This window comes from Eubalaena glacialis, chromosome 4 (genome assembly GCF_028564815.1).
Source record: "Eubalaena glacialis isolate mEubGla1 chromosome 4, mEubGla1.1.hap2.+ XY, whole genome shotgun sequence".
NCBI classification, from domain to species: Eukaryota; Metazoa; Chordata; class Mammalia; order Artiodactyla; family Balaenidae; genus Eubalaena; species Eubalaena glacialis.
This window is the reverse complement of record NC_083719.1, coordinates 26,648,816-26,671,537: the sequence shown is the minus strand read 5'-3', so window position 1 is coordinate 26,671,537 and position 22,722 is coordinate 26,648,816. Positions and strand designations below refer to the sequence as shown.

At 37.0% G+C, this 22,722-nt stretch overlaps 1 protein-coding gene across 1 annotated transcript in view; it reads left to right on the top strand.

Moving 5' to 3' along the window:
• Window positions 1–22,722, top strand: part of GOLPH3 (golgi phosphoprotein 3) — a 63,109-nt gene that overhangs the window by 23,557 nt on the left and 16,830 nt on the right. The window contains exons 2-3 of the mRNA XM_061189158.1: window positions 11,676–11,807; window positions 17,574–17,688. Of these exons, the coding sequence (XP_061045141.1) occupies window positions 11,676–11,807; window positions 17,574–17,688 (247 nt within the window). The remainder of the gene's footprint in view (window positions 1–11,675; window positions 11,808–17,573; window positions 17,689–22,722) is intronic.

Sequence of the window (22,722 nt, the reverse complement as noted above, 5' to 3'; positions counted from 1 at the left end):
TGTGTGAAGATTTTTATTACCTAATTCAATTTCTTGTTTTAGGTTTATTCTGATTTTATATTTTTTCTTGAGGTGGTTTTGCTAATTGGTGTTTTTCCAGCAATTTGAACATTTTGTCTAAATTGTCTAATTTATTGGCATAAAGTTGTTTATAGTATTCCCTTATAATCCTTTAAATTTCTGTAGGGTTGGAAGTGATGTCCCTACTGTATTTTTATTTTGGTACCTTTGTGTATCTCTCTTCCCTCTCCTTTCTTCCTCCCCTCTACTCCTGTTTTAACCTTGATCTTTTTAAAGAAACAACCTGGCTTCATTGACTTTCTCCTTCTTCTATTTTTCTGTTTTGCATTTCATTGGTTTCCATGCTGATCTTTATTATTACCTTCCCTTTGATTGCTTTGGATTTAGTTTGCTCTTTTTCTAGTTTCTTTTTAAATAGATTTATTTATTTATTTATTTATGGCAGTGTTGGGTCTTCGTTGCTGTGCAGGGGCTTTCTCCATTTGCGGTGAGCCGGGGCTACTCTTCATTGCAGTGCACGGGCTTCTCATTGTGGTGGCTTCTCTTTGTTGCGGAGCATGGGCTCTCGACGCACGGGCTTAAGTAGTTGTGGCATGAGGGCTCAGTAGTTGTGGCTCACGGGCTCTAGAGCACAGGCTCAGTAGTTGTGGTGCGCGGGCTTAGTTGCTCTGCGGCACGTGGGATCTCTCCGGACCAGGGCTTGAACCCGTGTCCCCTGCATTGGCAGGCAGATTCTTAACCACTGCGCCACCAGGGAAGTCCCCCTTTTCTAGTTTCTTAAGGTGGAAGATTAGTTTGTTGACTTGATATCTTTCTTCTTCTGTAATATAGATATTTAATAAAGCTAAATTTGTAAACACTGCTTTAGAAATTTCTAAACACTGCTTTAGCTGCATCCCATAGATTTTTATATTTTGTGTTTTCATTCTCATTCAGTTCAAAATACTGCTTCCTAACTTCTTTTGTGATTTCTTTGACCCATGGATTATGTAGAAGTGACAGATTGATTCTCACATGGAGATTTCCCATATTTTATTCTGTTGATTTCTAATTTAATTCTCTTGGAGTAAAACATTTTCTATGATTTCACTCCTTTTAAATTCACTGTTTTATGGGCAGGCATATGGGGTATCTTGGAAAATAATTCAAGTGTGCTTGAAAAGAATGCGTATTTTGATGTTCTTGGTTGGAGCATTCTATAAATGTCATTTAAGTCAAATTGGTTGATATTGTTCAGTTCTGTATCTTTGGTGTTTTCTCTCTAGTTGTATCAGTTATCAGTGTAGTCTTCAACTACTATTATTGTATTGTCTATTTCTCCTTTTTGTTGTCAGTTTTTGCTTCATGTATTTTGGGATTCTCTTGTTAGGTGTGTGTATGTATAAGGGTTAAATCTTCCTGATGGTTAACTTCATTATCATTATGAAATATTCCCCTTTGTCCCTCTTAATTTTCCTTACTCTGAAGTCTGCTTTGTCTCATGTTAAGATATCTATTCCAGCTTTCTTTTGATTAGTGTTTCCATGGTTTTTTAAAAAATTCATTCTTTTAAACCTGTTTGTGTCTTTGAATCTAAACTGTCTCTTATAGACAGCGTAGGTATGGTTAGATCTTTTATCTAGTCTTGGAAACTTTACCTTTGGAGTATTTGATCTAGTCACATTTAATGTGATTATTGATAGAGTTGGATTTACACCAGCCACTGTGCCCTTTGCTTTCTATGTCAAATGTCCTTTTTGTCTCTCTGTTCCGCTCTTACTACCTTCTTTTGTGTTAAATAGAAAATTAAAGTTATACTATTTAAATTTCCTTCCTCCTCCCTTTTTCTCTCCTTCCTTTCCTCCCTCCCTACATATCTATATCCATTTGAGTTTTTTCCTTAGTAGTTGCTCTATGGATTACAATGTGCATCTTTATCATACTCTTCTTCAAAGTAATACTCACTTAATTCCAGCAAAATACAGAAACTTTGCTCCAATATATCTTCATTTACTACCCCCCCTTGTGCATTATTGTCAGAAATATTATGTTTATATGTTATAACCCAAACAATACTGTTTTATACTTACTGTTTTATGCAATTTTTTGCTTTTAAATGAGTTTTTAAAAGCAAAAAGAGAAGATATACAGTCTTCCTTGTTTATTTACCTTTGTATCTATCTTTACTTCATATGGATTTGAAATACTGTCTGATGTTACTTACTTTCAATTAGCAGGACTTGAAAGGCAGACCTGCTAGCAACAAATTCAGCCTTTGTTTATCTGTGAATGTCTTTGTTTCACCTTCATTTTTGAAGGGTAATTTTGCTGGGTATAGATTCTTGTTTGATAGTTTGCTTCTTTCAGCACTTTGAGTATGTTATCCTAATGCCTCCTGGTCTCCAGTATTTCTAGTGAGAAGTTATCTGGTAATTGTATTGTTCCTTTATATGTGATAAGTTGTTTTCTCTTGCTGCTTTCAATATATATTCTTTTTGTTTATGTAACAGTTTGACTGTGATGCATCTAGGTATGATGATCTCTTTGTGTTTATCCAGCTTGGAGTTTATTGAACATCTGGATCTTAGATGAATATTTTTCACCAAATTTGTTTTCAGTTGTTATTTTTTCTGCCTTCTCCTCTTTTTGAGACTCCTGTAACTGCTGGGAGGCTTGCTTGAACATTTTAGTCTCTGAGGCTTTCCTTATTTTCTTTATTCTTTTTTCCTTTTGTTCTTTAAATTCAAATTCAAGTTCATTGATTCTTTCTCTCTCATCTCAGATCTACTGTTGAGCTCCTCTAGTAAACTTTTCATTTCAGTTGTACTTAAAAAAAAAAAAAAAAGTTTATTTATTTATTTTTGACTGCGTCAGGTCTTAGTTGCGGCACATGGGATCTTTTGTTGTGGCACACGGGCTTCTCTCTAGTTGTGGCGTGCGCGGGCTCAGTAGTTGTGGCGCGGGCTTAGTTGCCCTGAGGCATGTGGAATCTTAGCTCCCCGACCAGGGATGGAACCCACGTCCCCTGCCTTGGAAGGTGGGTTCCCAACCACTTGATCACCAGGGAAGTCCCTCAGTCATACTTTTTAACTAAAGAATTTCCATCTCTTTACTGAGATTCTGTATTTGATGAATCATTATTTTTCTTAATGAGTCATTGTCATTCTTTCCTTTAAGTCTTTAAATATGGTTTCCTTTAGTTCTTTACCCGTTATTTGATAGAATGTCCCTCAGTTTGAATTTGTTTGATATATAAATGATTATTAATGTGTGTCTTAATGCTTGTGTGTTTTCTATCTTTTAAGGTTGGGGCTGTCAGGGTTTCATTTGGATGAGATTAATTGGAATGTGGCACTTAAAGTGTAAGTGGTATTTGATAATTGCAATTCCTAATTTGTTCTTTGACAAATTGGTTAGTTGGGTTGATGGGACTGCTGTTTGTTTTCTCGTAAGCAGCTGCCCTTATTGTCATAATCACACTTACTGGTTTTCTGATAGCAACTAAAGGTCACATTTATGCAAATTTGAATTTCTTGGCCACACATAATCTTTTTTAGCCTGTGATGAATATTTTAGTTATAGTTTCTATACTTGAATTACAAAAACCTTTGCCAGATACCACTGATTTATTATTTCATTAAAGTCCTTCTGGCATTACTAAAAGTCAGTTGCTTGCAAGAACAGAAATCTCCTCCAAGTAGCCTAAGAAAAGGAGATACAGGTGAATCTCATGGAAATAAGGTTTAGGAGTACAGCCCAAAGATACAGGAATGCTTCTGTTAGTTTGCCATTCTCTGTGTGTGTGTGTGTGTGTGTGTGTGTTCTCTGTGTGTATGTCTTGGTCTGCCTCACATTGTGTGTTCTCTCATTTCTGCTCTGCGTATCTCTTTTATACCTTTCTGTTGATCATCGTTCTCTGGTTGCATTTGTGCAAAATGGCCAGTGGCTTCTGAATCCACATAGCCAATTACATCTCTAGTGCCCATGCGCCTGTAACTGATCCAGCCTCTGTGGGCCAAGTTCAGATTCCCAGGAGGAAAACTTTAATGTGCGCATCCTGGTCCAGTTAGATGTGGCAGAGTACAGTCATCTCTTTCTGTAAAATCTGTAGTTGAGGACAAGTTTTCTAAAAGGGGGTTGTGAGCCAAGAGTGGCCTCAGTTAGTACAAATTTTGGAGTGAGTTTGGTAGTAAATCCCAAATGTTTTTGGAAACCTGGTATTTTCTTTTGCTGAGGAAAGTCTATGTAGAAAGCCATTTCTGAAACATTGGTCACAACAGAATTCAACATTATAGGTTGTTTTTAGTGATTTCATTTTGAAATACTTTGTGCATAAAAACAGAAACATAGCTGGTAAAATATGAAAACTCCTCTGTGTACCTTGTACATATATTGACAACTAGTAATTATTTTGAATTGTTAGGTGTTTGTAGTTTCAAAGTCTGGGCTCTTCAGGCCTATTCTGTATGACCTCCCAATTCTGGTTTACTTTGTAGTTCTTAGATCTTTCCTTTCCTTTTCCTTTTCTTTTTTCCTTTTCCTTTTTCCCTCCTTCCCTCCCTTCCTTCCTTCCTTTTTTTCTTTCTTTCTTCTTTCCTTCCTTTCTTTCTTTGGGTATATATTTATTTACTTCTTTTGGAAATATAGTTGATGCACAATATTATGTTAGTTTTAGGTGTACTATGTAGTGATTTGACATTTTCATATATTATGAAATGATCACCACCTAAGTCTAGTAACCATCTGTCCCCATACAAAATTATTACAATATTACTGACCATATTTCTTATGCTGTATATTATTTATTTAATAAATTTAGGTTTGTATCTCTTATCCCCTTCACCTGTTTTGTTCCCATCCCCTTCCCCTCCAGCAACCACCTGTTTGTTTTCTGTGTGAGTCTGTTTTCATTTTATTTTGTTTGTCTTATCTTTAGATTCCACATATAACTGAGATTATGTGGTTTTTGTCTTTCTCTGTTTGACCTGTTTCACTTAGCATAATACCCTCCAAGACCATCCATGTTGCTGCAGATGGCAGAATTTCATTCTTTTTTATGGCTGAGTAGTATTCCACTTTATATATATATATATATATATATATATATATATAAATGCAGTAATATGATAAAGAAAGACAAAATACTAGAAGTAGTAGAAACTTCCAGTGATATATATATCACATTTTCTTCATCCATTCATCTGTTGGTAGACACTTAGGTTGCTTCCATATCTTAGCAATTATAAGTAGTGGTTCTGTGAACATTGGTGTGCATATATCTTTTTGAATTAGTGTTTCTGTTTTCTGCAAGTAAATAGACAGAAGTGAAATTGCCTGATCATACAGCAGTTCTGTTTTTAATTTTTTGAGTAACCTCCATACTCTTCCTTAGTGACTGCTACAATTTACAGTCCCACCAACAGTGCACGAGGGTTCCCTTTTCTCCACTTCCTTGCCAACACTTATTATTTCTTGTCTTCTTGATGATAGCCATTCTGGCAGGTGTGAGATGGTATATCTCATTGTGGTTTTGATTTGCATTTCCTTGTTGATTAGTGATGTTGATTATCTCTTCATGAGTCTGTTGGCCATCTGCATGTTTTCCTTGGAAAAAATGTTTACTCAGGTCTTCTGCCCACTTTTTTTTTTTTAATTATTATTTATTTATTTATTTATTTATTTATTTATTTATTTACTGGGCTGTGTTGGGTCTTCGTTTCTGTGCAAGGGCTTCCTCCAGCTGCGGCAAGCGGGGGCCACTCTTCATCGCGGTGCGTGGGCCTCTCACTATCGTGGCCTCTCTTGTTGCAGAGCACAGGCTCCAGACGCGCAGGCTCAGCAGTTGTGGCTCACGGGCCTAGCTGCTCCGCGACACGTGGGATCCTCCCAGACCAGGGCCCGAGCCCGTGTCCCCTGCATTAGCAGGCAGATTTTCAACCACTGCACCACGAGGGAAACCCCTGCCCACTTTTTAATTGGGTTGTTGCTCGTTGTTTTGATGTTGACTTGTATAAATTCTTTGTATATTTTGGATATTAACTTCTTATCAGATATATCATTTGCAAATATATCCCATATAGTAGGCTGTCTTTTTTTTTTAAAAATAAGTAAAGCTCCTTTTTTTTTTAGATTTTATTTTTGGCTGTGTTGGGTCTTCGTTGCTGTGCGCGGGCTTTCTCTAGTTGTGGCAAGCAGGGGCTACTCTTTGTTGTGGTGCGTGGGCTTCTCATTGTGGTGGCTTCTCTTGTTGCGGAGCATGGGCTCTAGGCGTGTGGGCTTCAGTAGTTGCAGCACGCAGGCTCAGTAGTTGAAGCATGTGGGCCCTAGAGCGCACAGTCTTCAGTAGTTGTGGGTTTTATATGTTAATACAGAAGGGTTTTATGTATTAATACATATGAACATTCTCTATGCATATATATTTATATAATTTCAAATTAGGGTCATACTTTATATATACTATTTTGTACCTGTTTTTCATGTTTTATTTATATATATATATCATGTTCTATATTTTTTATATGTGTGTGTGTGTTTATGTTCTGTGAAGGAAAATCACATAATACTTTTGGTTGTATACCTCTTATGATATTTGTACACTATGTTTTAAATATTTTATTGCAGGTGGCCAGCCTTTTGAGTTCAGTCTTAAACAACAAACGTCTTCTGGTTAAATATTCTGGAGCTCGTAACTTGAATGATGAGAACTCAGTGTTTGCATATTTAGGGGCCCAGTGAGCATTTCCCTTTTCCACTATTCAAGTTGAGCCACTTGAGAAGAAAAGGGAATCAGGCAAATAGAGATCCAAATAAATGTTATCTTATCACTGAGAAAAAGTTGTGTTGGAGGTTGTTGCTTAGATCTGCAGCAACATCAGGTTTCATGTATGTAGTCTCTGTCCCCTAAGTTTAGATCTTGGAACTGCCCACTGAGGGAAGGATTGTGTCTGCAGAGCTTGTCCCTCATATCGTTGCCTCATTTGTTACTGTACCATTCATTCTTTCTACTTAGCTCCTTGCTTCTGAGTGGCATACTATATGATAAAGGTCATTTATCCCAGTTTAAGTTACAAGCTTCTCTTGAGGTCTGCCTAAAGGTTGGCCATTTGTCTGAGTGTCTGATGCTGAGTATTACCAACAACGTAAGATTGATTGGAGCACTCTGTAGTCAGTTTAGCTGGCTCTCCATTGGGAAAGTCTCCACTTACCTGGTTATTATTAGTTGTTATTATTAAAGTAGATTGTTGGTGAAAGGCAAGTAGAGGTGCTTTGCATTAGTTTCCAGGGCCTTCTGATTCCCTGTCTCTTGTGTTCTGTTCTTGGTTTTGTTGGAGGCTTGTGAGCTGCACATGGTATGACTTTTGAATGTGCCTGTTTTGATTTTCTAGCAGCGCAACTCACCAGGAAAACCGTATTAGGGTCTTAATGCGCCCGTTTTATTCTTGCATGTTTCCCCTTGTTTTGGACCCATGAACCTAATGAAATCATGTTTCTCTGGATTCTGTGAGGGCAGTGTATGATCCACCTCTATTTGGCATATCTCTGCCTCTCCCATTCTATTTTAGGAGTAGGAGCTGATTCTGATCATAATCTTGAACTTGTAGGGCCCCAAAATAGTTTTTTTTTTTGGTGGTTGTCCAGCCTCCATCAGGACCCAGTTGAGTCTTCTACAGTGAGTGGGGGACATCCTCAAAATCCTGTGGCTACTAGTATTCCCAGCGCAGTGCTGCTGCTTCATCAGTAAGTTGATTGCCTGGCCAGTGGTTCTCCCTTGGTGTGACCCTGAACTTTGAGCACTAGTACCCTATCCTTGGACTAACCTGGGATATGAAGCTATTTCCTCCATTGCTGGTGGTAGAGTCTCATACCCATTGGGGGGATCTGAAATGATTATTGGCTTCCAAGCACAAGAGCTGTGCAGTGTCACTGAATACATAGTCATAATTTGTTATAATAATCATCATTGCTATTTCTTTCTTTCTTTTTTTGGCCTTGCTGTGCAGCTTGTGGGATCCTAGTTCCCAGACCGAGGCTTGAACCCGGGCCCACGGCAGTGAAGGCACCGAGTCTTAACCATTGGACTGCCAGGGAATTCCCCATCATTGCTGTTCCTTTACTCTCTCACAGTATGGTTACACATGTAGCTAGTTGTGCTTTTGAACCAAATCGTAAACTGCTTGATACTGTCAGGTCTTCCTCACCTATTTTAACCATCTTTTTTAATGTGGCTGGCTTGCCTTTTTGACAGATAGGGTATAAGATTTTTACTGGGGCGTAAACACATTCATGCCCTGAATATATAACCATCCTGTTTAGACTGCAGCTTCTTGTTATTGTTTCAGGGAGTAGTGGTTTATCTGAGGACAAAATCCTCTGGGCAGTGTGGTTGTTACTGACCTGCTCTTATAAAATCTTTTCCACTGAGAAGTCAGGTGGATTGATGGCATGCCTGGATCTGGATGTTCAGTCACCCAATCTTGTACCCAGTTTTAAGATGCCCAGTAACTGACACAGTAGGCTGTGTAGTTCATCATTACACTGCTGGGCACCTGTGAGGCCTATACCACCTGTCTCTTCCCTCTTCCATGGGTTAAGTTTAGCTCAGTAGTTACAATACCATATTTCCTTTAATCTAAGGTACCATCTATTTTAAAACGCATCCCAATATCAGAGATAAAACTTCTTCCCTCAGTTTTATTGAGAGATAATTGACATACATCACTATATAAATTTAAAGTGTACAGCATCATGGTTTGATTTACATATGCAGGCATACCTTATTTTATTGTGCTTTGCTTTATTGTGCTTCACAGATATTGTATGTTTTACAAATTGAAGGTTTGTGGCAGTGCTGCGTAGTCAGATGATGGTTAGCATTTTTTAGCAATAAAGTGTTTTTAAATTAAGGTATATACTTTTTTTTTAGACAATGCTATTGCACACTTAATAGACTACAGTATAGTGTAAATATAACTTTTATATATGCTAGGAAACCAAAACATTTGTGTTACTTGCTTTATTGTGATATTGGCTTTATTGTGGTAGTCTGGAACCAAACCCGTGTTATCTCCGAGGCATGCCTGTATCATGAAATGATTACCACAGTAGGTTTAGCATCTGTTATCTCATATGGAGATACTAAACTTCTAAAATATGTGTTTGGGGATCGATGAAATCTAGTTTTAGGTTAACACTAGCGATTAAAAGATGTAAGGGCTCTTTAGCACTTGGCGAGGCCTAAGCTGGTGCTCCGGCTTCTCAGTAGCTCTGCTCACATGTGTTGTGACATGGATTCACTGCAGAATCTTGCTGGCCTGGGTCATGACCAGATTCACTTGACTCTTTTCCAACATACTGCTTTCCCTCTAATAGGCGTAATTCTTAAGGATGGCGTTGTCATTTTATCCAGTAATACCATAAAAGTTTTTAATTTAACACTGCCCTTTTTAGTACCCTTTCTCCCCCGCCTCCTACCTCCTGCAACTTGCTTAATTCCTGATCCTACTTTTATGATGTGGACTTTAGCAGGTGTCATCAACATGCTGGACTGTTCTGTTGCTTGGTATGGCTTTTTTGTTTTATTTTGTTTTTAATTAATTTATTTATTTTTGGCTGTGTTGGGTCTTTGTTGCTGCGCTTGGGCTTTCTCTAGTTGGGGCGAGCGGGGGCTACTCTTCCTTGTGGTGCACGGGCTTCTCATTGCGATGGCTTCTCTTGTTGCAGAACGCGGGCTCTAGGCGTGCAGGCTTCAGTAGTTGTGGCTTGCGAGCTCTAGAGCACAGTCTCAGTAGTTGTGGCGCACGGGCTTCATTGCTCCGCAGCATGTGGGATCTTCCCGGACCAGGGCTCAAACCTGTGTCCCCTGCATTGGCAGGCGGATTCTTAACCACTGTGCCACCAGGGAAGCCCCTTGGTATGGCTTTGATGGCTTCATTGATTTTTGGAATATTGCTCATGTGTCCCAGAAGCTTTGCTACAGAACTGTCCGCGCCCATTTGTCTATATTCCCACATGAAGTCAATTCTGTTTAAGCATGTGTCTTTTTATGTTAATGCCCAAAAGCCGTTCATTAAATGTAGATCTTTAAAGTCTGTTATTAAAGACTCCATTTTGCTAACATCTCTGGGTATGCCATTACTCTGAGAGCAGTTGAGGCTGAGGTGTATTTCGTTCTCTGCTAGCAAATGTAAGCTTCTAATGAGAACTGTTCATCTGAAATTTCCAGGCTACAGAGACAGGGCATGGTCCTGTCTACATCCATCGCTGTTTTATGAGGTGTACTCTATTGTTTATAGTTTTTAGAGGCTCACGTAGGAACTCCCATCTGTATGTCCAGGCCAGTTGAAGCCCGATAGCTATAACTTTGATTTTATGTGAGTCCATTCCTAGGCTTCCTAGGGCTTTAATTGTTTTGGATGGATACAGAAGCCATCGATTGTACCTAATGTCTGTAAGTTATTGGTCTTATTAACCACTTAGCTAATATCTGGCAGTCTTAATTTAATCAGATCCCTAACACTTAAGTTTAAAAGGATTCCCTCAAATCTAGTCAGTGTTTGCTTTCCCTGCCTCATATTTAAATCTCCCTCTTTGAGTTGATATTTTTGTTTATCTCCTTGTGGCTCCCTTCATCCAAATTTTTATTTTCCCAAAGCCTTCATTCTCAGAAGTGGTAGCTTCGTCGTTTAAGTCCTTGTGTCAGTGGTGAAGTCCCATGATGGTCAGTCATCTTCTTAAATACAAGCTGACCACCGTGACCTGGCAGCGTACCAAGACTGACCTCAAGAAAGTACCGAAACCAAGGGTCTAGGCCTCCCTATTCCTGGCCCTCCATTCTTCAAAGAACCCATTTATCTGTTCTCCCTCCCATCAAAATTATATGTTACCTTGTTCTGAGCTTTAACCAGAACCATTTATAGCTTCTGCTTTCTCTTCAGAGTTGGGTACTTTAAACTAATAGCTGGCAACTCTGCTGTCAAAGTTCATGGCTTCATAATTTGGACAGTCCCAGTTATTAGCTCTCAAAGAGTGCCCTGACTTTATCTGGTGATGCCTGTTTCACTTGAGAATCCCCAGATCCCTGGATGTCAATCAATCTCATTCTGTCTGGCTGTTTTTCCACCTTGGATGTTGCCCTTAAATTTCTCTTGGTGGGGTGGGGGAATCCGATCGCTTTACAGTTTGTTATTCAGAACTTTAGGCATGGCCCCATATGTAAGTTTTCTGATATATTCTTCCAAATTTAACCTTGTATTTTTATTGTAAACAGCATTGAACAATGTTCTAATTCTCCATGAGGCTACATTGGGCTAGTTTATTTTTCCTGAGCTTCTTAATTTGCCCACGTATACTAGTAATAAACCACTATAATCTAAGGTTAACTGAGTGGGTGAGCCCTGATGCCTGCAATCTGAAAGAGCCTAATTAGCACATAACTTAGTGAGTTCCAAAGTTATTTGTTGTTTATCTACATGTAAGGAAAGTGGTGAAAAGACAGTAAGTCCCTGAAAATCCTAGTTTAATAATGTATAGTAACTGTATTTTTTCAGTATTTTAATTTTAATTATGGAAAGACATGCAAGGTAAAAAGCACAAGAAATAACTTTGGCTAAAAAGTATTTCTGTTCTTGACTCTGAGTTCAAAGTAAATTAGCTCTTTTGTTTTCTTTTTTAAATAGGGTTACACATCATTTTGGAATGACTGTATATCATCTGGATTACGTGGCTGTATGTTAATTGAATTAGCGTTGAGAGGAAGGTTACAGCTAGAGGCTTGTGGAATGAGACGTAAAAGTCTGTTAACAAGAAAGGTAAGAGGGGGCCTATATAACATCTCCTTTTTAAAGAGTTTTGTGCTGCCTAAAAATGAAGACTGTTTCTACTAATAGTTTTCTTTTTTATTGAAGTATAGTTGATTTACAATGTTGTGTTAATTTCTGCTTACAGCAAAGTGATTCAGTTATACATATACATGTATTTTTTAAAATATTCTTTTCCATTATGGCTTATCACAGGATATTGAATATAATTCCCTGTGCTATACAGTAGAACCTTGTTGTTTACTAATAGCTTTCAAAAATTAAAGAAGAGAAGTTGATTTTAAAGTTAAGTCTTTGTTGAATCATGTTTCCATATCTTTTCTTGCATCCTTGGGTTTTTGGTTCTTTGCGCATAATGAGTAATGTAATTCATTGTTAGGATCACTGGCCATTGCATCCTACATATTCAGAAAGACTCCAAACTTTATTTGCTGCTCCTGAAAGCCATGATTTGGAAGACTTGACGTAACTACTCAGAAGTGGTATTGTGCAAATTAACTATCCATAGGCTGTTGATCTTCTTGCCAGAATACAAATAGTTTTCAGATCTCTGCCTCTCCACTGTGAAGGTCTGTGTTAATAGAGGTATTATTAACTAGTTTTTAGAATTTCTAACTTTAACCTCAATCTAAAATATTCAAGACTCTTTCTCTTCTAGTCTGTCATTGTTTCTTGGGGGATGTGGGGTGTTTCAAAGCTATTTTTTCCTTAATACATTGTCTTATAATGAAATCCAAAAAGTTTTAGGTGAAAACTGAACGTTTTTTGATTGATATGCCAGAGAGAGTAATAATCCTATAGAAAAGAAAGAAATATATTCTTGAAGGTTGTATGCAAAGTAAACACGGTCTGGCAGAAAATATTCCTCGTGGAATGTTAAAATTAAATCTAGTCATTTAGAGTCAAATGAGCTGGCATGAGATTAGTTTTGAAGTTACTGTTTTAGATATCTATGTCATAAAGCAGAATAAAATTTTTATTTGTTTTACTGTGCAACCATAGATTTATGGAGGACAGAAACCTTAAGAATTTGTCATTATAATTATCAATGAAATATACACATTGGTTACTACTAATAATAGAAATTACAAGTAATTTTACATTTATGTTATGGAGCCCTGACCTAAAGTGAAAAGATTTTGATACTGTTTGTTTGTTTTTTTTTGGAACAGGAACCAGTTTTGTGTTGATTATCAACAAATTATTTGCTCTTTCGTTCATTTATTCATTCATCATTTATTTATTTAGTGCTTAAGTCTTCCATGCATTGTGCTTGACTCTGGGGATACATTGGAGACCAAGAGACACATGTTCCCTGTCTGCATGGGCTTTTTATTTCAATCTACTTGTTTGTATGATCTTAACTAGGCAGTTGATAGGTCTTTTGGAAAAATACTCCAATATGATTTAATCTATTCATTTAAAAATAATGATTGATTATATTAATACATATATGATAGTTATAAAATCAAATTGTACTTAAAGACTTACGACAAAAAAGATAGCAATCTTCCACCTGCCCTTCCCCACTCCTTAGTCTTGTATCTGGGCGGCAGCCATTCTCAGTCCTTGTATTAGTTTCGTAAGGCTGCCTTAGCAAATTACCACAGACTTGGTTGCTTGAAACAACAGACATTAATTCTCTTTACAGTTCTGGAGGCCACAAGGTGCTGTTCCTTGCCTCTTCTAGCTTCTGATGGCTTTGAGGCTTTCCTTGGCTTCTGGCTGCATCTCTCTCTGTCCTGTGTTTTTACATCACCCTCTCCTTTGTATGTCACTCATAAGGACACTTACATTGCATGTCGGGGCTCATCTGGATAATCCAGGACAATCTCATCTCCAGATCTGATTTAACTTAATTTTATCTACAAAGATTTATTGGGGATTAGATTCTGGGGGTTAGGACATGAACACCTTTTGGGGGTCACCATTCAGCTTGCTACAGTTTTCACTTATTTGGGCATTTACCTCCATATTTCTAAATAAGCTTATACTGCCATTTCTTGATAAATCAGTTGGAGATGCTCTTTACTTACTTACATCTATTACTTAAAATAGATGGATATTTGCGGGCCTTCCGTGGTGCCGCAGTGGTTAAGAATCCACCTGCCAATGCAGGGGACACGGGTTCGAGCCCTGGTCCGGGAAGATCCCACATGCCGCGGAGCAACTAAGCCCGTGCGCCACAACTACTGAGCCTGCGCTCTAGAGCCTGCGAGCCACAACTACTGAGCCCACGCGCCTAGAGCCCATGCTCCGCAACAAGAGAAGCCACCGCAATGAGAAGCCTGTGCACCACAATGAAGAGCAGCCCCCGCTCGCTGCAACTAGAGAAAGCCCGCACACGGCAACGAAGACCCAGCGCAGCCAAAAAAAATAGATGAATATTTGGCTTCCTTACATACCACTTTTTACCCCTACCTTTCAATCTTACTAATAGAGTTATATCATAATTTTTGGCAAAACAGTAATGATTGTTTTATGTTGTTACAACTATATTAATACCGTTTTCTGTAGAGTTAAGTTATATCCTATGATTTCCTTTCTTAGAGAGTTTTGTTTTTTTCTAGAGTTAATCCCTTTTTTTAAAGTTTTCTATGTAGCTCTCCTTTTTTCTTACATGCTCCATCAGAGAAAAGTTAGATTATTAATTTTCAAATGTTCAGATACATCAGATAACTCCATTAAAATTTGCCTGTGCTCCAGTCTGGACTGGTTATGCTTTGGTTCTACTGGGACTTCCTGTCACTTTTTTTTACTGCTTTCAGCCCCCTGTTTTTGGATCTAATGTTTTCTTCCACCCTTGTGGGAGGAAAATGTTTTGAGACTTTGCATGCCTGAAAATTCCTTTATTGTACCATATTTCTATTTGACAGATTGGCTGGGAATAGAATGTTAGATTTTTCCCACAGAATTTTTAAGGCATTTCCCCATTGTCCTCTAGTATACAGAGTTGCTGTTAAAGTCTGATGCCCTTCTGATTTTCATTCTTTGTATGATACCGGCTTTTTCTTCTCTGGAAGCATTTAAGATCTTCTGTTTATCTCTAGTGTTCTGAAATTGTATAATATGCCTTGATGTGGGTCTTTTAAAATTCACTATGCTTGGACTTCTTCAATCTAGAAATGTGTGTCTTTTGATTTTGGAAAGTTTTATTTCTTGTATCTTCACTCTGTTTCTAGAACTGTATAAGGTGGAGTGGACCTCTTGGCTGTTCTTTATTTTCTTTCTGATTTTTATGTTATTTTTCTTTCTGGTTTGTTTCCTAGCTTTTTTGAGATACAATTGACATTCTCTTGGTCTCTCTTACCTTTTAATCCTCTGTTGAGTTTTTTATTGTGGCTTTCATGTTTTTGATTTCCAGGAACCTTTTTTTTTTATCATGGCTTTTTTTTTTTAAATTTTATTTATTTATATATTTATTTATTTTTAGCTGTGTTGGGTCTTCGTTTCTGTGCAAGGGCTTTCTCTAGTTGCGGCGAGCGGGGGCCACTCTTCATTGCGGTGCGCGGGCCTCTCACTATCATGGCCTCTCTTGTTGTGGAGCACAGGCTCCAGATGCGCAAGCTCAGTAGTTGTGGCTCACGGGCCCAGTTGCTCTGTGGCATGTGGGATCTTCCCAGACCAGGGCTCGAACCCGTGTCCCCTGCATTGGCAGGCAGATTCTCAACCACTGCGCCACCAGGGAAGCCCATCGTGGCTTCTTATTCTTCTTGTTTTATGGATGTAAGATTTTCTTTTAAATCCCTGAAGATATTACTGCTCTTTTGAGAATTTTCTTTATCTGTGTTATCTGTTTCTTCAGTTCTTATTTTCTCTTTTGGTCTCTTCCTTGTTGAAGACTTTCAAGTGTCTTGTCATCCTTGGTTATTTGTTTATATTTAAGAATGGGGCTTGTCCTCCAAGAAGAAAAACCCTAAATATAAATTATATGTGTGGGCAGGAATATTTACTAGTGGGCCACACATTGCTGAATTTTGTTAAGGAGTTGGAACTTGATCTGAGTTATTGAAGAATTTTAAGCAGAAGCTGAAATGTCATGATAAGATTTACCTTTAGAAAGATCAGTGAGGAGTATGGATTGAAAAAGGCTAAAACTAGTTCAGGGAAGCTAGTTAGGAAACTTAATCCAAGGAAAGTTAATCAGATTAGGTAGATTAGAATGATTGCAGAGGTGATGGAGAAAAATAGTCCATCTGAGAGAGATTTGGGGGGCAGAATTTCATAAGAAAAAAGATCCAACTATACCCAGCTTATTGTCAGCGTGAGACCATTCTCAAAGGGGTGGGCATGCACTGGGTGTTCAGGCCAGATGGAAGTAGATTTAGGGAGTAAGTGAGAAGTAGGAAGTGGTGGCATGACCATAGCATATAGACATACAACTTTTTCTCCCAAAGTTCTCCTTTCTTTTTTCTTATTCTCTCTGACCCCCTACTAAAAGCATGGTCTAGAATAGTACTTGCCAATCAAACTCTCTGTGATGATGAAGATGTTCTGTATCTGCACTGTCCAGGATGGTAGCCACTAGCCACATGTGGCTATGAGCCAGACACTTGAAATGTGGTTAGTGCAAATTGAGACATGCTGTAAATAAAAACACACTGGATGTTTGAAGACTTACTCTGGAAAAATAAGAATGTAAAACAATCTCAATTTTAAAATATTTATTACATGTCAGTATTTTGGCTATGGTGGGTTAAATCAGATATATTAAAATTAATTTCACCTGTTTTCATTTTTTAAAATATAACTACTAAAAATTTAAAAAATAGATTTGTGGCTTGTATTTGTGGTTCTAATTATATTTCCATTGGGTCATGTTGTCTCAGATACCATATTTTTTTTTTAACCTTTCATAAGATTGAGGAAAAAGGAAAGGACGTATTGTCAAGGACAAGTTTGAGGGAAGACTCCCATTTTAAAAATACTGTTAAATTTCATAACATCTTAATAGGTAATGTAAAGTAATATAACAAATTCAACTTTGATATTATAGAATTTCAACTAAAAATTTGTTGTTTAGCCAAGAACGTTATAAGGCTATAAAGATCTAGTACTTGGTTAAAGCAGTGTAGCGTTTTCTTCTCTCATACCCTACCTCTGGTTTTTCTACTCTTAAAGTGGATTCTATATCCATCTTAACTTAAAGTTTTGTAGTATTTAAAAATTTTATGTAATCAGACCTATTGGTATTTTCAAGGATTCTGCTTGTTGCCACAATTTTGAGAAAACTTCCTCATCCCCTCAATTATATTTCATATTTAAATCTTTATCTTTTATTGTGGTATAAGCTCTGAGAAGCCAAGTCTTACTTTACCTCTAATTTGTTAGCCAGTTGTTTTAGTAGTATCTATTGAAAAATTAATTTCTCTACTGATGTGAAATGCCACCTTTATTATATATTGAATTCTTATATATAATTGAGTCTGTTTCTATAACTAATAAATGTTTAAAAAATGAATTTCTGGATCCAATAGCCCAAGGTTTAGCAGTAAAAGGAATTATGATGAGTATAAACTGTTCTACCATTTTGCTTTCCTAATTATTGCACAGTAGCTAAATTTTCGTTCATGATTGTGGCTAATCTGGTTAGGTTAAATATTGGATTTCCTTAGTATGGAATTAGTTTAAAATCTGAACTTTGATACTGTATGAACACTTGGGGCTTTAAGCATAATGAAATGTTTGCATAATTGTTTAAGTTTTTTGTTTAAAAAGATCAAGTAGATCATGTGATTCTTGTTGATTACATTTTAGGTGATTTGTAAGTCAGATGCTCCAACAGGGGATGTTCTTCTTGATGAAGCTCTAAAGCACGTTAAGGAGACTCAGCCTCCAGAAACGGTCCAGAACTGGATTGAATTACTTAGTGGTAAGCTTCTGTGTATAAACTAAAAACCTAATTCTCTGAAAGATTTTTGTAAAAGTTTAAAATCCTTTTGAAAGGAACTTAGACAAAATAGCCAAAAGCTTGTTTAGTTAGTTAGGCAATCTTGAAAGTTAATCAGTCACTAAATAGGGGAAATAGTGGTTTTTAAAATTTCATCACCTTTAACAAAACTGAGCAGATGTGAATCAGATATAGTATACTTCCTTAGCTTCCTTAGCTCCTGTCATTCTTTATCAAAATTACTTCATGCTACCTTATTCTGGATAGGCTGGGTTAAGCTGTGGTAACAAGCAACCCTAAAACCTCAGTGGCTTAAAACAACAGTTTATTTCTCACTCATACTGTGAATCAGTCACAGGCCACTTCATTCTCATTTTGGCAGCTGGGCAGATGGAGCTGCCACCATCTGGAGCACCGTCAGTCACTACTGTAAAGGAAAGAGGAGAATAACAGATCACCCAGGCTCTTAAATTTCTGCTCAGAAATGACGTGTAGTTCAGGTTTCATTGGTCAGAGCAAGTCACATGGCCTCCCCTAACTTTAAGGAGACAGGAAGTGCAGCTGTAGGAAGGAACACCTACTTGGTTGATAGCACTAATGACTGCATTTATTTTAAAGTTATTTGTGTATTTGTCTAATCTTCTAGATAGTAAACTCCTTGAGTATAGGACCTGAGTTAGCTTGTTGTTCCTCTCTACTGTTATATAAAACATAGCTTCTGCATACATCTATGCTCATTTCATTTCATGTTCAAATATATTGCTATTTAGACTGTTTTAAAAACGTTTGGAGGTTGTCAAAGATTGGTAATTAACATGATGTCATGTTTCTCACTTATAAATAGAGTTTCTAAAGTAATAGTTGTATTATGAAGATACTCTTATATCAGTAAAAGATTGAGTTTTGCGTGTTTGTTTATTTATAATGTGAATACACATATTCCAAACTTAGGTAGTAGGACAATAAATGGGCACTTTATACTTATGGCAGGGTTCATTCTTCCTTCTTATTGGTAGAGAACATAAGCTTATTTACAAGTTTGTCTTGATAATTTTGAGGGGTTTTTTTGACCACGCTCTTGTAGATCTGCTGATAACTTTCTTTTTACCTCATTGAGTAAGAGAAACTTCAATGTGACCCTTTTTCCTTCTTTGTGGTTGTGATATTGATGTCGTCTTCAATTATAATTTTTTTGTAGGAAATCTTTTAAAATTACTTTACCCATTTGATGAAAGTTTGTTTGGTTAAAACTAGGTACTTACTCAGCACATACCAAGACTATATGTCACAGTGCTCAGAACATTGTCAGCCCTCTTTGGGTGAGCCTTCCACCTATTCAGCAAACTGTGGCCAGCTGACAAAGACTCAGTGAGGGTATGATGTTAACTCCATATGTTAAATATTAGCAAATATGATTTTTTTGAGATAAAAATAGAAGTGCTAATACCTTCTAACTGATGGATCATTTCTACATTCTCTGGAGTTCACTGGCCTAAGCAGTCTTTGTGTTGTGCTCATGTTGTGCTGCCATTGTTGGCCATTACCACTTCCCGTGGTGCAAATTAGAATTTGTAATTAGGTTCTCAGCTGACCAAAAGGAGGGTTTCTCAAGTTGTAGTTACTTTTTGGGAGGTAAGTCAGGTAAGTCAGAGTGCTAAAGTTCTTTTTATGGAATATAGTTTGTTTTGCCTTAACGTCAATGTTTTTGATGTCCACTTTGGTGCCACTTAGCACGTGGAGGTGTTTTCAGATGCTTCATCCATCAACAGTCTCTTTATCTTACATCATATATGTTAATGGCACATTGGGATTTGGGTTAGTAATATATCTTAGACCACTGGATTTCCTTTGTTATGTACGCATGGTACACAGGGAGTATGGCTTGCAAAGAGTTGAATCTCACCGTTTAAGGTGGCTGCATATGTCTTAAATTTTACCTGTTATGTAACATTTTATGCATGTAGCTTATCCAGTACTCAATGTGTATGATAAATGAAAGTGGTTTTCAACTTGAGCTGTGTGCGCTGTTCTCACTTGGTTGAGTGAAAGGAGGGCAGAAGTCTATAAGCTTTTCTCAAAAGTATTAAATATAATTAAGATTTTGTGAAACAGAGTGTCCACTTGAGTTAGGAATTTGTGTAAACCAAGAAGCTAATACTAAGAAAGTGGTTTTTAAATTTTTTTAAACAACATCCTGTGAAGTTTAGGATGGCTGTAAATGCCAAAATATCACCTATAGCACTTTGGTTGCATGTTCCTGATGTATAATAGGAATGACCTGTAATTTCAGCATAAAAGAAAGGAATCTGGAGTGGGAGAAGGAGAAAAAAGCACATTTCTTTTAAATTAAGAAAATATCTACTTCCCACCTAGTTAAAGTACTGCTAGTGCTTGCTGATTTTTAATAAAAAATTGTATCCAACCTAACACCATTTTAACCATTTTTAAGTGTTCAGTTCTGTGGGTCAGTTTGTTGATTTAAAATTTTTTAGTTGCTTCAAAATAATGAGTGGTATTAAATACCAGTTATTGCAGCAATACTGGTGTAGGTACTATGAAACTTAAAAAGAAGTGCTTCCATACTAAAAGAATCTTAAAATTCATTTGCAGAACAGTTGTATATTTCTATTTATTTATTTATGTATTTAGGCTGCGCTGGGTCTTCGTTGAGGCATGCGGGATCTTTAGTTGCAGCATGAGGGATCTTAGTTGTGGCATGCATGCAGGATCTAGTTCCCCGACCAGGGATCAAACCTGGGCCCCCTGCAATTGGGAGCATGGAGTCTTACCCACTGGACCACTAGGGAAGTCCCCAGTTGTGTATTTCTAATAACAGATTGATAACAGATTAGAGTTTAACAGTATGGTTACCTGAAAGTGCAGTAGCCCAGAGAAAAGAAATCCTTGGGAGCTTTAGTAGTTGGAGGAAGTGGAACTTGGATTGGGCCTTTGAAAGGTAAAAATGAGACAGAAAGAAGGAAGTGTTCCTGTTCAGAGGGATTAGAGGGGGTGGTAAAATTGGTGGACCTATCCTTACACAGTTAAGTCTGTACTTGTTACTAGGTTTTCAAAACTATGTATTGTACTGTATTGTTGAGGGATACGTGCATAGGTGGTGAGACTATATGTAAAGAAAAAAGAATGATTAACCTAAGTTTGTTTGGTGGTTACCTCTGAGGCAGAGAAGACACAAGGGAAGCATCTAAGGTCTTGATGAAGCTTTCTTCTTTACCTGGGGTGGGAGGATGGATACCCAGGGGTTCATCTTACTGTTATTTACAGTGTGCATATATACATGTTAAAATTACTGATATATAAATATTACTTATATATCTTGTTAATTTAAAAAATTAATAAATATGTGTATTTGAGGCAAAGAGTAAAAAGTTTAAAGACTACTTTCTGTTTTCAAGAACAGTATTTTTTCTTTCTGAAGTCTTAAGACATGTAATTGATCAGTTTGGTCACAAGGTGTCGCTAGACTGCCAAATTTATGAATAAAGCTGCTTTTTTTTTGTAACATGATGTCAAGGAAGATGGAAATTTTTTGTAGTGAAATTATTTAGGTGCCTGCCAGTATGTCATTTTCACTGAAATAATTGTTGGGCAGTGGGATATAAATAACCTTTGAAGAACTTTTCCTCTCCGTATATACTTCTCACAGTTTCCTTTATAAAAGAGTGAACTATAAATAAATTCTATACATTTAAAATTTGCTTGTATAACTTATAAAGTCTTTTTTGCATAGTGAGTAATTTAGGATGAATGACAATATGGATCACAGTAACATCTTTTAATCTAGAATTTTGAACATTATTCCTCCATTGGGGGTTTGTTACAGTATATTTAAAAGATATTCAACATTCTGCTTAAATTGAAGCAGCTAAATCTTTTAGTAGATAGTATAGGTTAAACCTTTATTGTATCTTCTCTTCACTTAACCAACTCCCCTCCTCCCACCCCAGTTTATACTGTTGTCTTAAGTATGCTAATCTCAGGGGTAACTTTATTTTTTTTTTTATTTTTTATTTTTTTTCACACACACTGTATTTTATTTTTACAAGAGATAAATAGACTGACACCAAGCATTGTACATGGATGACCACAACAAAAGCAACAATGATTGCAATTACCAAACATGAAACACACTCATACTATGTCATAATATTGACATTCAGTCCAGTAATCCTCCACTGTAACAGCTCCTTTACTTTGCAGTGAAAATTGATTTGTATATTCTTTGCCTCTGAGTCCCTGTGGGATTTTTTCTTTTTTTAAATTCAAACAGAAAGTCCCAAAAATTATACTCATCCTCATCAGTTCACTCAGTCCCATGTAATTAATTTTTTTTTTTTATCTTGATCTTTTGTTAGCACTTTTATGAGCGCATCAGTTTTTCATTAGAGTTCTGAAAATGCTTATTCATTCAGTTCAGCAGTACAGTCAGGTACCAGAAACCTGTACTTGTCAGAGTCTTTTCCATGAATTTCCTGAAGATGAAACCCTTTTATAGGAACATATTTACAAAAGCATCAGAGTACACCCAGAACTGTCTGTAAATGACAAAAGACTTAAAAATGACCACGGTTAAACATTTGATGAAAGTTCATAATAATGCAGTTGACAAGAAAATTACTTATTTCTGAGATATACATTTTAAAGTAATAACTAGGATTATGACTTATAACATTATACCAGAACATATAAGATTTTTAGAAATTTCATGTAATGTCTGAAACATTTATATTAACATATTTCCATACAAATAACCCAATGAAAGTTTAGTATTAGTTGTTTTGTTTGTTTGTTTATACTGCAGGTTCTTATTAGTCATCAATTTTATACACATCAGTGTATACATGTCAATCCCAATCGCCCAATTCAGCACACCACCATCCCCACCCCACCGCAGTTTTCCCCCCTTGGTGTCCATATGTCTGTTCTCTACATCTGTGTCTCAACTTCTGCCCTGCAAACCGGCTCATCTGTACCATTTTTCTAGGTTCCACATACATG